This window comes from Rhineura floridana, chromosome 7 (assembly GCF_030035675.1).
Source record: "Rhineura floridana isolate rRhiFlo1 chromosome 7, rRhiFlo1.hap2, whole genome shotgun sequence".
NCBI lineage: Eukaryota > Metazoa > Chordata > Lepidosauria > Squamata > Rhineuridae > Rhineura > Rhineura floridana.
In genome coordinates this window covers 4,031,385-4,045,413 of record NC_084486.1, presented here as the reverse complement: position 1 = coordinate 4,045,413, position 14,029 = coordinate 4,031,385, and the positions used below count along the sequence as shown (strand labels likewise).

The 14,029-nt window shown below is 42.3% G+C and overlaps 1 protein-coding gene across 2 annotated transcripts in view; it reads left to right on the top strand.

Moving 5' to 3' along the window:
* Nucleotides 1–1,127: 1,127 nt before the first annotated feature.
* Nucleotides 1,128–14,029, top strand: part of CHUK (component of inhibitor of nuclear factor kappa B kinase complex) — a 69,378-nt gene continuing 56,476 nt past the window's right edge. The window contains exons 1-4 of one of the 2 annotated variants that reach the window (XM_061634737.1): nucleotides 1,128–1,383; nucleotides 1,962–2,056; nucleotides 8,305–8,419; nucleotides 10,147–10,216. In XM_061634737.1, the coding sequence (XP_061490721.1) occupies nucleotides 1,249–1,383; nucleotides 1,962–2,056; nucleotides 8,305–8,419; nucleotides 10,147–10,216 (415 nt within the window). In that variant the 5' untranslated portion in view covers nucleotides 1,128–1,248. Of the gene's footprint in view, nucleotides 1,384–1,961; nucleotides 2,057–4,870; nucleotides 5,028–8,304; nucleotides 8,420–10,146; nucleotides 10,217–14,029 lie in introns of those variants that run through there. The other variant, XM_061634738.1, reaches the window with a different exon arrangement.

The window sequence follows — 14,029 nt, the reverse complement described above, 5'->3', positions numbered from 1 at the left end:
AACCCAGACTGGGATGGGTCAAGATAATCTGTTTCATGCAAGAGTACTTTCTACTAGAAAGGGACACATGGAATAAGACAACACAAAATAAGGTATTACAAAATAAGTCCTGTGCTATCTTCAAGACTAACAAATTTATTATGGTATAAGCTTTCATGGGCTACAAAAGATACTCTGAGCATGTAGAGTTGTACAATCATAGAATAGTAGAGTTGGAAGGGGCCTATAAGGCCATCAAGTCCAACCCACTGCTCAATGCAGGAATCCAAATCAAAGCATTCCCGACAGATGGCTGTCCAGCTGCCTCTTGAATGTCTTCAGTGTCGGAGAGTCCACTACCTCTCTAGGTAATTGGTTCCATTGTCGTATGGCTCTAACAGTTAGGACATTTTTCCTGATGGTTCTGTTGAAATCTGGCTTCCTATTACTTGAGCCCATTATTCCATATCCTGCACTCTGGGATGATTCTATGATCGAGAAGAGATCCTGGCTCTCTTCTATGTGGCAACCTTTCAAGTACTTGAAGAGTGCTCTCATATAAAACATGTACAAATAATGTATAAAAATTCATAATACAGTTCCCAGTGGCTGCATTTAAACATTTTTAAAACCATGGATCTTTCCAGAAGCCATTAACTTGTCGCACCCAGTTGGGTCCCAAGTGTTCCTGCAAATGCATTTATCTATAGGTGCAACAGAAATACATTTACCCGTCTAGTTACGTTTATCTGGTTTGGGAGGAAACGGAACCCAGAGGAATGACAATGCTAGCAACTCACACGTGCAAAATTTGAACAAGTCATATTGTTAACAAAGTTAAAAACCAAAATTAGAACAATATACTAAAAAAATAACCACTCTTTCTTTAGGAAATAGGAATAACTGGGACAGTATAGATACATGTAGTTTAAAATGATTAAAAGTGGGTCCCGTTTTGCAAGTTGCAGTAGCTTAAGATTCCGGGTCTGAAAAAGCTGAAGACGACATATAGAGATTATTAATAGTTAATTTGTGAAGGGGAGCAAAACTCTGAATGGTTTAAAGGGCGAAACATAACGAATGATTTGTACTTCCGGCCTAATACATTCTTCCCGGGGATCTTCCACCCGTTTTCTCTCAGCCTACGATTACGGGAAAGGGAGGAACAAACGAGCCAATGTTATGGTCGCTATCCGCCCAATCTCGCGAGAGTCTGCCTGACGCTGTTGACGAGTGAGGTTGGGGGCGGCGCAGGCCGCAGGAAGGAGGATGGAGAGATTGCCGGTGGGCGCTGCTGTGGCCTTGCGTGGTGGTCACCCTGGCACCACCACCTGTGACCCTTGGGAGATGCGAGAGCGGCTCGGCACCGGCGGCTTCGGCAACGTCTCCCTCTACCAGCATCGGGTGGGTTTCACTGGTCTGGTGGAAAGCGGGCCACCAGCGTCCCGACAAGGGTGGGGTGGGAGCGCAGCCCGGGTGATAGTTGAGGAAGGATGAAATAACACATCGCAAATCACGGGAAGGTTGAAGGGGGAGCAGAGCCTCGAGGGTGGGTGATAAATGTAGAGCAGCCAAAGCATGTAGAAGCGCCTATTTGTTCACTCTCTTCAAGCATATGAAATGCCGGATTAAATGCATTCTAACTTTAAATATTTGAAAAACCATCTTAAGGATAAGTGCTTGTTAGTTTAAAGCTGTGCCTTTGCAACTCATTGGCCAAACGCTGGAAGGCACCAGCAAGTTTACTTCTTGGTGAACAATTGGATAGGATACCCTTTGCATGCTTTCCCTTATTTCTAGCCAAACGAAGAGGCTTTGGCAGTTTAGGCACAGGAGCAGAGATATCCCAGAGGAGGATAAATACAACACTGAGAAATCCTGAAAAGTTTCTGGACAGTTTCTTCTATATGTGGAATATGCAACTACTACTGTACTTAGGCATTTAAATTCTCTCATGTGGGGTCTCTCTTATCTCTTTGCAGGAGTTGGGTACTAAGATAGCAATCAAGGCTTGTCGCTTGGAACTAAGTGTAAAAAACAAAGACCGATGGTGCCATGAGATCCAGATAATGAAAAAGTAGGTTTTTCTTTTTCTGTTTTTCAGAAACTGGGAGCTATATATGTCAGACATTGTAAGTCAGAACTATATACCCAGACCCTCCACTTCTATAAGTTAATACCATGTGATGTAATTAAGAGACAAGGGATATGTGGTTATTGCCAGGGGAAAAGATGGAGAGTCTCCCATCTCATTTCTGTCACCATTAACCCAAGCTTTGAATCTGCTGGTGGGGAGCAATTTCCATGGATCTTACTCCTACCAAGACATCTGCCAAAGGAATGTCAGGAGTGAGCAGTGAAGTGGCCAAGTTTGCTGATGACACTAAATTGTTCAGGGTTGTTAAAACAAAAAGGGATTGTGAAGAGCTCCAAAAAGACCTCTCCAAACTGAGTGAATGGGCGGAAAAATGGCAAATGCAGTTCAATATAAACAAGTGTAAAATTATGCATATTGGAGCAAAAAATCTTCATTTCACATATACACTCATGGGGTCTGAACTGGCGGTGACCGACCAGGAGAGAGACCTTGGGATTGTAGTGGACAGCACATTGAAAATGTCGACCCAGTGTGTGGCAGCTGTGAAAAAGGCAAATTCCATGCTAGCGATAATTAGGAAAGGTATTGAAAATAAAACAGCCGATATCATAATGCCGTTGTATAAATCTATGGTGCGGCCGTTTTTGGAATACTGTGTACAGTTCTGGTTGCCTCATCTCAGAAAGGATATTCTAGAGTTGGAAAAGGTTCAGAAGAGGGCAACCAGAATGATCAAGGGGATGGAGCGACTCCCTTACGAGGAAAGGTTGCAGCGTTTGGGGCTTTTTAGTTTAGAGAAAAGGCGGGTCAGAGGAGACATGATAGAAGTGTATAAAATTATGCATGGCATTGAGAAAGTGGATAGAGAAAAGTTCTTCTCCCTCTCTCATAATACTAGAACTCGTGGACATTCAAAGAAGCTGAATGTTGGAAGATTCAGGACAGACAAAAGGAAGTACTTCTTTACTCAGCGCATAGTTAAACTATGGAATTTGCTCCCATCAGATGCAGTAATGGCCACCAGCTTGGATGGCTTTAAAAGAAAATTGGACAAGTTCGTGGAGGACATGGCTATCAATGGCTACGAGCCATGGTGGCTGTGCTCTGCCCCCCTAGTCAGAGGCAGCATGCTTCTGAAAACCAGTTGCCGGAAGCCTCAGGAGGGGAGAGTGTTCTTGCACTCGGGTCCTGCTTGTGGGCTACCCCCAGGCACCTGGTTGGCCACTGTGAGAACAGGATGCTGGACTAGATGGGCCGCTGGCCTGATCCAGCACGCTCTTCTTATGTTCTTATGATTGGTAGACATGGGATGGGCAAAAGATAAGGGTAAAAGAAGAGATGTCATGTACACTGACTAATCCTCATTTCTTCCATCCCTCTTCTCCCATGCACATACTGACATATTCATGCATGCACACATGTGGTTAGTGGAGAGGATGGGATAAAGGACAGAGGCACTGATAGCCACCTTTTACTGCTCCTCTCTCCCAGTTGTCACAGTTGTAAATAATTATAACCAACCATATTTTATTTATTTATTTATTTATTATTTATTTAGTTTCATTTATAAACCGCCCATAACCAATGGCTCCCTGGGCAGTGTACAACATACAAAAGTACAATATAAAATACAAGTGCGCTAAACAATATTTTACCCCTGAGGAAGGTATATCTGAAAAGTATTGGACACTTAATATTTCTGATTTTGTACATAGCAGCACCATTTTGAAGTTTTGCTTCTCTTTTTTTCTTCTCATCTGTGTTTTGATGCTCCCCTCATTTGTCTTTCCACCTAAACAGCCCATTTACCTAAAACTTATAAAAAATGTAAATGTAGTGCCTTCAAGTCTATCCCGACTTACGGTTTTCATGAGGCTGAGAGGCAGTGACTGGCCCAAAGTCACCCAGTGAGCTTCATGGCTGTGTGGGGATTCGAACTGTGGTCTCCCAAGTCGTAGTCCAATACCTTAACCACTACGCCACACTAATCTAACTTATATTGTTAGATTAATAGCAAATGCATAACATTTACTGTTCTTTAAAAATTCTGTGGTAATCTTATTTTAATTTAGGGGTGGTGTAGCAATTCCTTGGAGATTTTCCAGATGTTCATCATGAACAATTGGATTCTGTACATTTTCCTGTAAAACGTCACATGCCATTCAACATGGAATACTATTTTTTAACATAAGAGTGGTGGACTATAATGAAAGAGTCTACACTAGAGTATAGCAAATCAGGTCATTATATTTTCTTCGTCTATAGAGTCTGCGTCTGTGTTAGAATTGCTTTTAATATGTTTTCTTTAGTAATATGTTTTTAATGCTTTTTAAAAAAAGCTTTTTTAAAGCTTTTTTTAAAAAAAGATTTTAACGTTGTTTTGTTTTAATGTATTTTAAGGTCTTTTTATGATGTTCTAAAGCGTTTTTAGTGTTTCTGTTTGCCGCCCTGGGCTCCTGCTGGGAGGAAGGGCTGGATATAAATCAAATAATAAATAAAAATATAGAGAACGCAACTCTGAAAGTGGCCTCTAATAAGAAAAGGCTACAGGTCCACCTAAGAGAGTGCAGTGTCAGAGCCACTTGGACAACCAATAATTTCATGTAACTGCTTGGCTCTTAATGCCTTTGGATGTCCTATGTTTTGCTCTGTTACCTTCATCTCATCCAGACACATCTATTATCTCATTCTCTACCTTCCACCTCTTTCAGCTCAACTTCATGGTGTATCATACCAGCATTAAGTGGGGTGGAAGTCTTAGAAACCAGCCCTCTAAACTTTGCTGAATTTCAGGTTGTCAGAGGATGGGGAAGATGCATCCCCTGAGGCTCAGTGTACTGCATTGATGAAGCCCTGGCCCCAGCCTTATTGAGAGTCTCTTTCTGAGAACAATTGAGTTGACTAACATTTGCTAACCTCCATTGACACACATATAGCAGATATAAAACAGGTAAAGCTTTTTCACTGCTAGGCTTTATTTATGATATATATATATTGTACAGGAATCTAAGGTACCAAGGGGCTCAGGCAGCAAAACCTATATGTTTATATAAAAAGGTAAAGGTGCCCCCGCACTTGTAGTGCAAGTCGTTTCCGACTCTTAGGGTGACGTCTTGCGACGTTTACTAAGCAGACCATATATATGGGGTGGGATTGCCAGTTCCTTCCCCGGCCTTTCTTTACCCCCCAGGATATGCCGGGTACTCATTTTACCGACCACAGATGGATGGAAGGCTGAGTGGACCTCAACCCCTTTTACCGGAGATTTGACTTCCTCCTTCCGTTGGAATCGAACTCCGGCCGTGAGCAGAGCTTCGGCTGCGTTACCGCCGCTTACCACTCTGCGCCACGGTGGGACCTATATGTTTATATAAGGGGAATGTAAATTGAGCAGTTAATATGCATAATAACTGGCCACTACACACATTCACCAGGCCTCATGGAGAATTTGCACATTAACCTTCCATGAGGAGGGAATTGTGCACACTTCCTGGTCAATGTACACAGTCTCCAACAGGCCTTGGGGAATGTGCATCTGTCACCTGAATTCTGTATATTCTCTAACCACTGTGTATAATCTCCAACAGGCTTTGGGTAACAAGCATATCTCAGCTGAATATTGTATATTCTCCACGCAATATGCACATTCTTTGGTCAGTATGCATAGTCTCCAAAAAACAAGCAATTTTTTCTTGTTCTTGTTCAGAAATGTGCAATTTGTGCCCCCAGGGTTGCTTGTCGCCCACTGCCTAATTTTGCACTTTCCACTTCATGCCCTCCCACTGATCAGCAGAGCAGCAAGAAGTGTGTGTGTGGAGCTCCAGATAAAGATTATCATCTTTCTGCAGTCCAGCCCCCTTTTCACCATTCTCACCTGTTCTCCAGTTAGCTAAGCAGCACAAAAGGCATGTGGCATGGAGAGGAAAAGTGTAAAGCTTCCCTCCCCTCCCACGATTCTGATGGAAACTCCCCCCTCCCACCCAATTAAGCTACAGAGTCAATCATCATGGGAATTGCAAGGAAGGTAAGATTTAACCAACTGGAGAAGGGTTACCCAGTAGGGAAAAAAGGGCTGAGAGAGAAAGAGTGAAGAAATTCTGATCCTAACCACTGATCCTAACCACTGTCAAAATGGTTAATTCTGTATCATTTCAGAAAATGCAGAAGGAAAGTATTATCTTTAGTATTACCCATTTTCAGAATAAGGGATGCTAAAAAAGAATTTGAGGAGCACATTGCTAAGAACATAAAAACCAACAACAACAAATTCTATAAATACATTCAAAGCAGGAGACCATCTAGGGAGACAATTGGACCCTTGGATGATAAGGGAGTCAAAGGTGTACTAAAGAACGATAAGGAGATTGCAGAGAAGCTAAATGAATTCTTTGCATCTGTCTTCACAGTGGAAGATATAGGGCAGATCCTTGAACCTGAACTAACATTTGCAGGAAGGGATTCTGAGGGAGACAAATAGTGGTAACGAGAGAGGAAGTTCTAAGCTTAATGGACAATATAAAAACTGACAAATCACCGGGCCCGGATGGCATCCACCCGAGAGTTCTCAAAGAACTCAAAGGTGAAATTGCTGATCTGCTAACTAAAATATGTAACTTGTCCCTCGGGTCCTCCTCCGTGCCTGAGGACTGGAAAGTGGCAAATGTAACGCCAATCTTCAAAAAGGGATCCAGAGGGGATCCCGGAAATTACAGGCCAGTTAGCTTAACTTCTGTCCCTGGAAAACTGGTAGAAAGTATTATTAAAGCTAGATTAACTAAGCACATAGAAGAACAAGCCTTGCTGAAGCAGAGCCAGCATGGCTTCTGCAAAGGAAAGTCCTGTCTCAGTAACCTATTAGAATTCTTTGAGAGTGTCAACAAGCATATAGATAGAGGTGATCCAGTGGACATAGTGTACTTAGACTTTCAAAAAGCGTTTGACAAGGTACCTCACCAAAGGCTTCTGAGGAAGCTTAGCAGTCATGGAATAAGAGGAGAGGTCCTCTTGTGGATAAGGAATTGGTTAAGAAGCAGAAAGCGGAGAGTAAGAATAAACGGACAGTTCTCCCAATGGAGGGCTGTAGAAAGTGGAGTCCCTTAAGGATCAGTATTGGGACCTGTACTTTTCAACTTGTTCATTAATGACCTAGAATTAGGAGTGAGCAGTGAAGTGGCCAAGTTTGCTGATGACACTAAATTGTTCAGGGTTGTTAAAACAAAAAGGGATTGCGAAGAGCTCCAAAAAGACCTCTCCAAACTGAGTGAATGGGCGGGAAAATGGCAAATGCAATTCAATATAAACAAGTGTAAAATTATGCATATTGGAGCAAAAAATCTTCATTTCACATATATGCTCATGGGGTCTGAACTGGCGGTGACCGACCAGGAGAGAGACCTCGGGGTTGTAGTGGACAGCATGATGAAAATGTCGACCCAGTGTGCGGCAGCTGTGAAAAAGGCAAATTCCATGCTAGCGATAATTAGGAAAGGTATTGAAAATAAAACAGCCGATATCATAATGCCGTTGTATAAATCTATGGTGCGGCCGCATTTGGAATACTGTGTACAGTTCTGGTCGCCTCATCTCAAAAAGGATATTCTAGAGTTGGAAAAGGTTCAGAAGAGGGCAACCAGAATGATCAAGGGGATGGAGCGACTCCCTTACGAGGAAAGGTTGCAGCATTTGGGGCTTTTTAGTTTAGAGAAAAGGCGGGTCAGAGGAGACATGATAGAAGTGTATAAAATTATGCATGGCATTGAGAAAGTGGATAGAGAAAAGTTCTTCTCCCTCTCTCATAATACTAGAACTCGTGGGCATTCAAAGAAGCTGAATGTTGGAAGATTCAGGACAGACAAAAGGAAGTACTTCTTTACTCAGCGCATAGTTAAACTATGGAATTTGCTCCCACAAGATGCAGTAATGGCCACCAGCTTGGACGGCTTTAAAAGAAGATTAGACAAATTCATGGAGGACAGGGCTATCAATGGCTACTAGCCATGATGGCTGTGCTCTGCCACCCTAGTCAGAGGCAGCATGCTTCTGAAAACCAGTTGCCGGAAGCCTCAGGAGGGGAGAGTGTTCTTGCACTCGGGTCCTGCTTGTGGGCTTCCCCCAGGCACCTGGTTGGCCACTGTGAGAACAGGATGCTGGACTAGATGGGCCACTGGCCTGATCCAGCAGGCTCTTCTTATGTTCTTACACATCAGTTCTTTCTTTCATTTATTTAGGCTGAACCACCCCAATATTGTAAAAGCCTGTGAAGTGCCTGAAGAGATGAATTTCCTCGTCAATGATGTCCCACTTTTGGCTATGGAATATTGCTCCAAAGGGGATCTCAGGAAGGTAATGCCTGTATTTTGACTACATAACTGATGGGCTTTAGATCTTGGGTTTGACCCTGTAACTGTGCATAGTATATGGAGCAGCATGAGATATTCATATCCTTTCCTGAGGCGACTGACATTCCTGGCAACCTTCTTTTGGACTTGTGCTTATACCCCAGGCTTAGGGAGTTTGGATGAAGTAAGCATGCAACAGCCAAACTAGATGCAATAAGAGAAACAAATGGCATCTCTTCAATCAGGGGTTCCCAAGCTGTGGCCTGTGGACCACCAATGGTCCACAAGCTTCATTCAGGAGGTCCACAGCATGGCTTTAAGAATACATTTAAAAATTATACAGCATCTAGCACAATGCGTTATAGTTGCTGCAATAGGGCAGAAAAATTATTGTGGTTTGCCAAGACCCCCAGCAATTTTCAAGTGGTCCATGGGGGGGGGGGAAGTGTGGGAACCATTGCCTTAAATCAAAGAGTGGGCAACCTTTTTATGTTGCATTCCCCAAGGACTGCATACCAGTGGTGGGTGGGGCTGGTGGATGGGAGCAAAGCTGAAAGTGGGCAGGACCACACTCCTTTCTCTCAAAAGCAAATAATACTTTTCATGTGTCACCCTTTTATCTTATCCCACACACACCTCCATCTGCTCACCAGCACAACCCTCCTTTCTCCTCCGTCCATCCATCCACACACTTAATCTGTCCCTCTCTGTTTGGTTCCTCTCCCCCCCCCCTGTTTCTCCATTCATGATTTCCTTGATACTAAGACAGGTTGGGGAGGCTGCTTTTATTGTTGATACTGATGGGAAATCTGAGCTTGAAGGGGGTAGTAGGAGTGGTGATGACTGCTTCCCAAATTGCCTCCTGAGAAAGATGCTGTCCAGTTCTTAGCACTTTGATAACTTTGGGTCAGGAGAAGCAACGGCGTGAGAGGCTGGTGCCTTTTTGAAGGGGTTCTCTGAAAGACTCTTAAGATTCCTAGATCTCTCCCTTATTTGTTCCTGCTCATTGACCATCACTCCTTCTTCCCCAGTCAGTAACCTGTTGGGAATAAGCTTTAGACTTGCATAATACTTTTCCCCCACAAGCTCTCAGATTCCTTACGCACACCCCATTTGTCATTGATCTTCCCTAGTTAGTGGTGCTTAGTTGGCATGTAAGGTCCTTCAATTAGGGCTCTCATTGGAGGTTTACCATTTTGGCTGGCCTTGCTGGCCAAGCCAAAAAATGGTAGCCATCTGCTCCCACTCTCCAAAAGCAACCCAAATCTCTTTTAGAATCAAGGGCCCTATCCTTCTGGCAAGGCCTGCTTCTTCCTTAGAGGGATGAGGAGGTTGCAGGCTTGGATGCCTCTAATTTAAGGAACATTGAGCACTTCCAAATAGCAGTGCCTCTGTGCCCCTCCACCAGCCTTTGAATGAGCCCTAGTGGTGCTACTAGGGAAAGAAGCCTGCTGACTTGGAACTATGTAATGCCCCTCTGTTTTAAAAGTTGTAACAGCTGGATTGGATAGTTTTCAGCTTTAGTTAAAGATGTTTCTGAAAAAGATGATGGATAGCTGAAGTGGATGCTCATTTTAATTATATACAGAGGCTTCCTTTGTATATGTTTTGTGTTCTCCAAGCAACTGCTTGCCCATACAATCTTAAGTTCTTAGAAGGGTGTATATTGAAGGCTTAGTACAGAATATCTTATTTGTATTTTAAATTCAGATATTTTATTCTTCCTTGTAGCTGTTGAACATACCTGAAAATTGCTGCGGCCTTAAAGAGAGCCAAATACTTTCCCTGCTTAGTGACATTGGTATGTCAACTGCTCCCTTTCGTTCCTTTGTGACAAGTCTTTTCTGTGATTTTCAAACTGTTTATTTTGTTTCCAAGCTTAATATGTGCAGGGCTGGATGCATTCTGGATACTAATTAATTCTGATTGCGCTACAGTAATATCTCAGTTTATGAATCTTCCAGGAAAGAAGCCCCTTTTAACTAACCAGCTTAGCTTTGCTATGGATAAACTTTCAAGCCTGTGCCTTTGCTTTGCTAGGGTGAAACTTACAAGCTGTGTGTTTGCATTACAGAGAATTCTTGCTTTCTCCCAGGGCTGGGGAGGGAAGGATCCAATACAGTTCAGAGGAAGGGAAGGAGGGTGGGTGCCAGGTAGGCACCCTTTAAACCCCCTGTTGAAGCTGTCCCCACCATCTATGAGCGGGTGTGGGAACGTATCCTTATTCTTTCCATGTTGTTCCTGCCTTTGGTATCAAAGTTTCTGTTAATTAAGTAATGTCCAGGAATGTGTCTACTTCGTTAACTGAGGTATTTCTATATTTGGATTTAAGATTATTTTGGAATCACCAGATTGAAAATATGTTTGCCATGAGTTAGAATGGTGGAACATAATGAACTGGAGGAAGCAGACCTAATAATGGAACCAGGATGTACCAGCCATTAGGAGGAACAGAGAGAGGTTTGCTTTTGATGTCTGCCCCAATGCTTCCTCCAGTTTGGCAATTCAGGAAATGCTGGCCATGATCTTTCAGATGATGACATAAACAAATTCTTACCTCATATTCTGATCTCAGTTTTGAATTCAGACATGCATATCCTTAAGTATGTGGTTCTGTTGTTGGCCACATTCAAATGTAACAATAAACTAGACTTTTTGTCTTACGATGCATTGTGAATGAGTGTTGGTGCACACTGCCTAGTCACTACCTCTGTTTTCCTCCCATGGCACCAGTGGAATAAAGGAACCAGGAAACCTAAGCCATAAGTCTGGCTTATTACATGGAAATGAGGCCAATGAGATTTTTCCAAACTAATCTAAAACTGTGGTGGTGGTAGTCTCCTTCCCTGGTTTGTGTTTAAATCTGCATAGAAATACTTATATAGAAGGAGCAATAGTGTCCTGTAAGATAAAAATAAAACCCTTCAAGTCCCAAAATAATATAGTCATAGAGCTAGGTGAATGAGCTGCTTGTTTCCTCAAATATCATAGGTGCCATGTGTGACCTTTGCATATCACAAAGACATACTAATTTGGAGGGAATGGGAAATTATGTTTTCACATTACTGCATTGGGTTTGATTGCTGGGTAAATACAAGACCGCTGCACATCTGTTGGACAACAACTGGATAGTAATAATGCTTTTTAAAAAGTCATCTGGAAAGGCCCAACACAGTTGGAAAGCTGGCTTGAAGAGAAACTATGTTGTTTTATTTATTTTAATATACAATATTTGTGTGCTGTCCTTTATACACTAGGTTCCAGGATGGCTCACAATACGAACTCTCAATAAATACAATTACATCATTAATACAAAAAACACACAGTTAAAAGCAATTTCCAAATTTACCACAACTTTCAGAACCAATTCAGAGCGCTGAATGGTAATTACAGTGCTTAAAATATAGCTTCTTTCCCCTCAGGTCTAAAAGAAAAATCATTTAGAAAAAGGCCTTTTTAGAGGTGGACCTGTGATTTGTGGAAATCTCTCCCTATGAAACTGCATCCCTGCAGTGCAGGCGTTCAAATATGTCTGGAAAACTCACCTATTCTAGATTGCCTTTCGTTAACTGTGTTTATGCTGCTGATTCCTATAATGTATGTTCTTATGCACCTTAATTTATCTCATTTTGTTGTTGTACATCACTTTTGGAGGGTTGTACCCTAAAGGCAGCCCCTAAATATGTTAAATACATAATTTCTGATGCTGGTGGTGGCGGCATTCAGTCCATGAGGTACTTGGGTCTGAAGCCATGAAGAGCTTTAAAGGTTAAAACCAGCCACCAAGTAAAGCTTGCAAGAAATGTTCCCAGTGAGCCATCCCAGTTATAATCCTGGCTGCTGTCTTTTGAAATTACTGCAGCTTCCACACTGTCTTGAAAGGGATCCCCACGTACAATTCATTTACAATAGCCTAACTGGGATGTTACCAGAGCTTGCACCACTGTTGCCAGACTATCCCTGTCTGCAACATATTGCAGCTGGCATACTAGCCTATGCTGGAAGAAAGCACTCCATACCACTGAGGACAGTTGTGCCGTAAGGATGAATAAAGAAATACTCCTAAACTGTGAACCTGATATTTTGGGGAGAGTACATCTCCATACAAAACAGGTTGAATTTGCCATTCCTTGACCAAGGCCTCCATCTTGTTGCGATTGAACTTTATTTTATGTCCTTGTCTAACCGTTACCAAGCTCAGCCAACAATTCAGCTATCCCATCACTTCATGTGCATTACATGACATGGAGAAATAGAGCTGGGTGTCATGTACATATTGTTGACACTTCAAATCCTCAGATGACCTCTCCCAGTGGCTTCATATAGATGTTAAATAATATGAATGTTATTTTTCATGGCAGCCATGAAGTCCTGATAGCTCCTGATTAGGCAGTCTTGGCATGGATGTTGAGACACCTATGGCAGTTATGTGTGTGTGTCCTGCCCTCAATACCATCACTGAAATAACCTTGGAAAACTCTGGTAGAAAGATTGTTGGGTAGCAGAGTAGACATTACACCAATAGAATCCCTAACCTGCCCCTAAAGCCTGATGCAATTGCTTGAATCCAGGTCTCAACTTGATAGGTCTGCTAGTGAGGGAGATGGAATCCCTACAGACTACAGTGACAGACTCCCAGCCCTTGAGCCCTTGATTCTATACCAAGAACACCAAGGTGTCTGTAATTCAAATGGCATTGGCTCCCTCCTCCAAAATCCCAGCATGGAAAATTGATTATTTGATACATACTAACCTGGCATTCAGTATCTATCATAGTCAACTAGGCAGCCTAGTTTACCAGGGAGAGCAGAAAACCGGAAAGGGAGGACAGATGTGAATAGGCTCACCCCAGTTTCTCTTACTTGGCTTATGCAGTTCCCTCCACTATATCTCATTCTGTTGTTTACCATTAGAATAACCACTCCTCCCTTCTCTATCTCCCACGCACATTATAACTCAAATAAAAACTATATTGAAGCAACTCAAAATGTAGAGCTAAAACATAAAGAGAACAAGAATATAGCAGTCCATAAAACACCAATATGAAATGCTAAAACAAGTCACAAAGTACTGAGTGCTTTCAGTATTCCATATTTGATGTTTAAAATGGTGCCAAGTCTTAAAACAAATGGGGAATGCTCAAAATATGATCTTACAACCATTCAACTATGAAAATAGGATTTTTAATATATATCTGTGTATATAAGGATTTTTAATATACATCTGTGTATATAAAGGATTTTTAATACATATCTGTGTATATAAATAAACAACATCCACAAGAGAAGGGAATATGTTCTAAAACCACATATGAGAGCTTGCCACACAACTTGATTTAAGAAGATTCCCCTCTCTCACCAGGGAGCTTTTCTTTCCACAGTGCTCTTTAAAAATTCTGAATTAAAACTAGTTTTTTCTCTCCCTCACCCCACCCTGTGTAAATAGAGTAGCACCCTTACCTTTACACCCAAAGAGACAACTCCCCTGAATATTGGCACAGAGACCACTGCCCCTGAACTGGACGTTTAAGTTCCATGAAGAGAGAGACCTCTGCTCCAGTGCTGGCTCCAGTGTCAATAGTTCTCTAACCCTACTTCTCCCAGTGAACACCAGT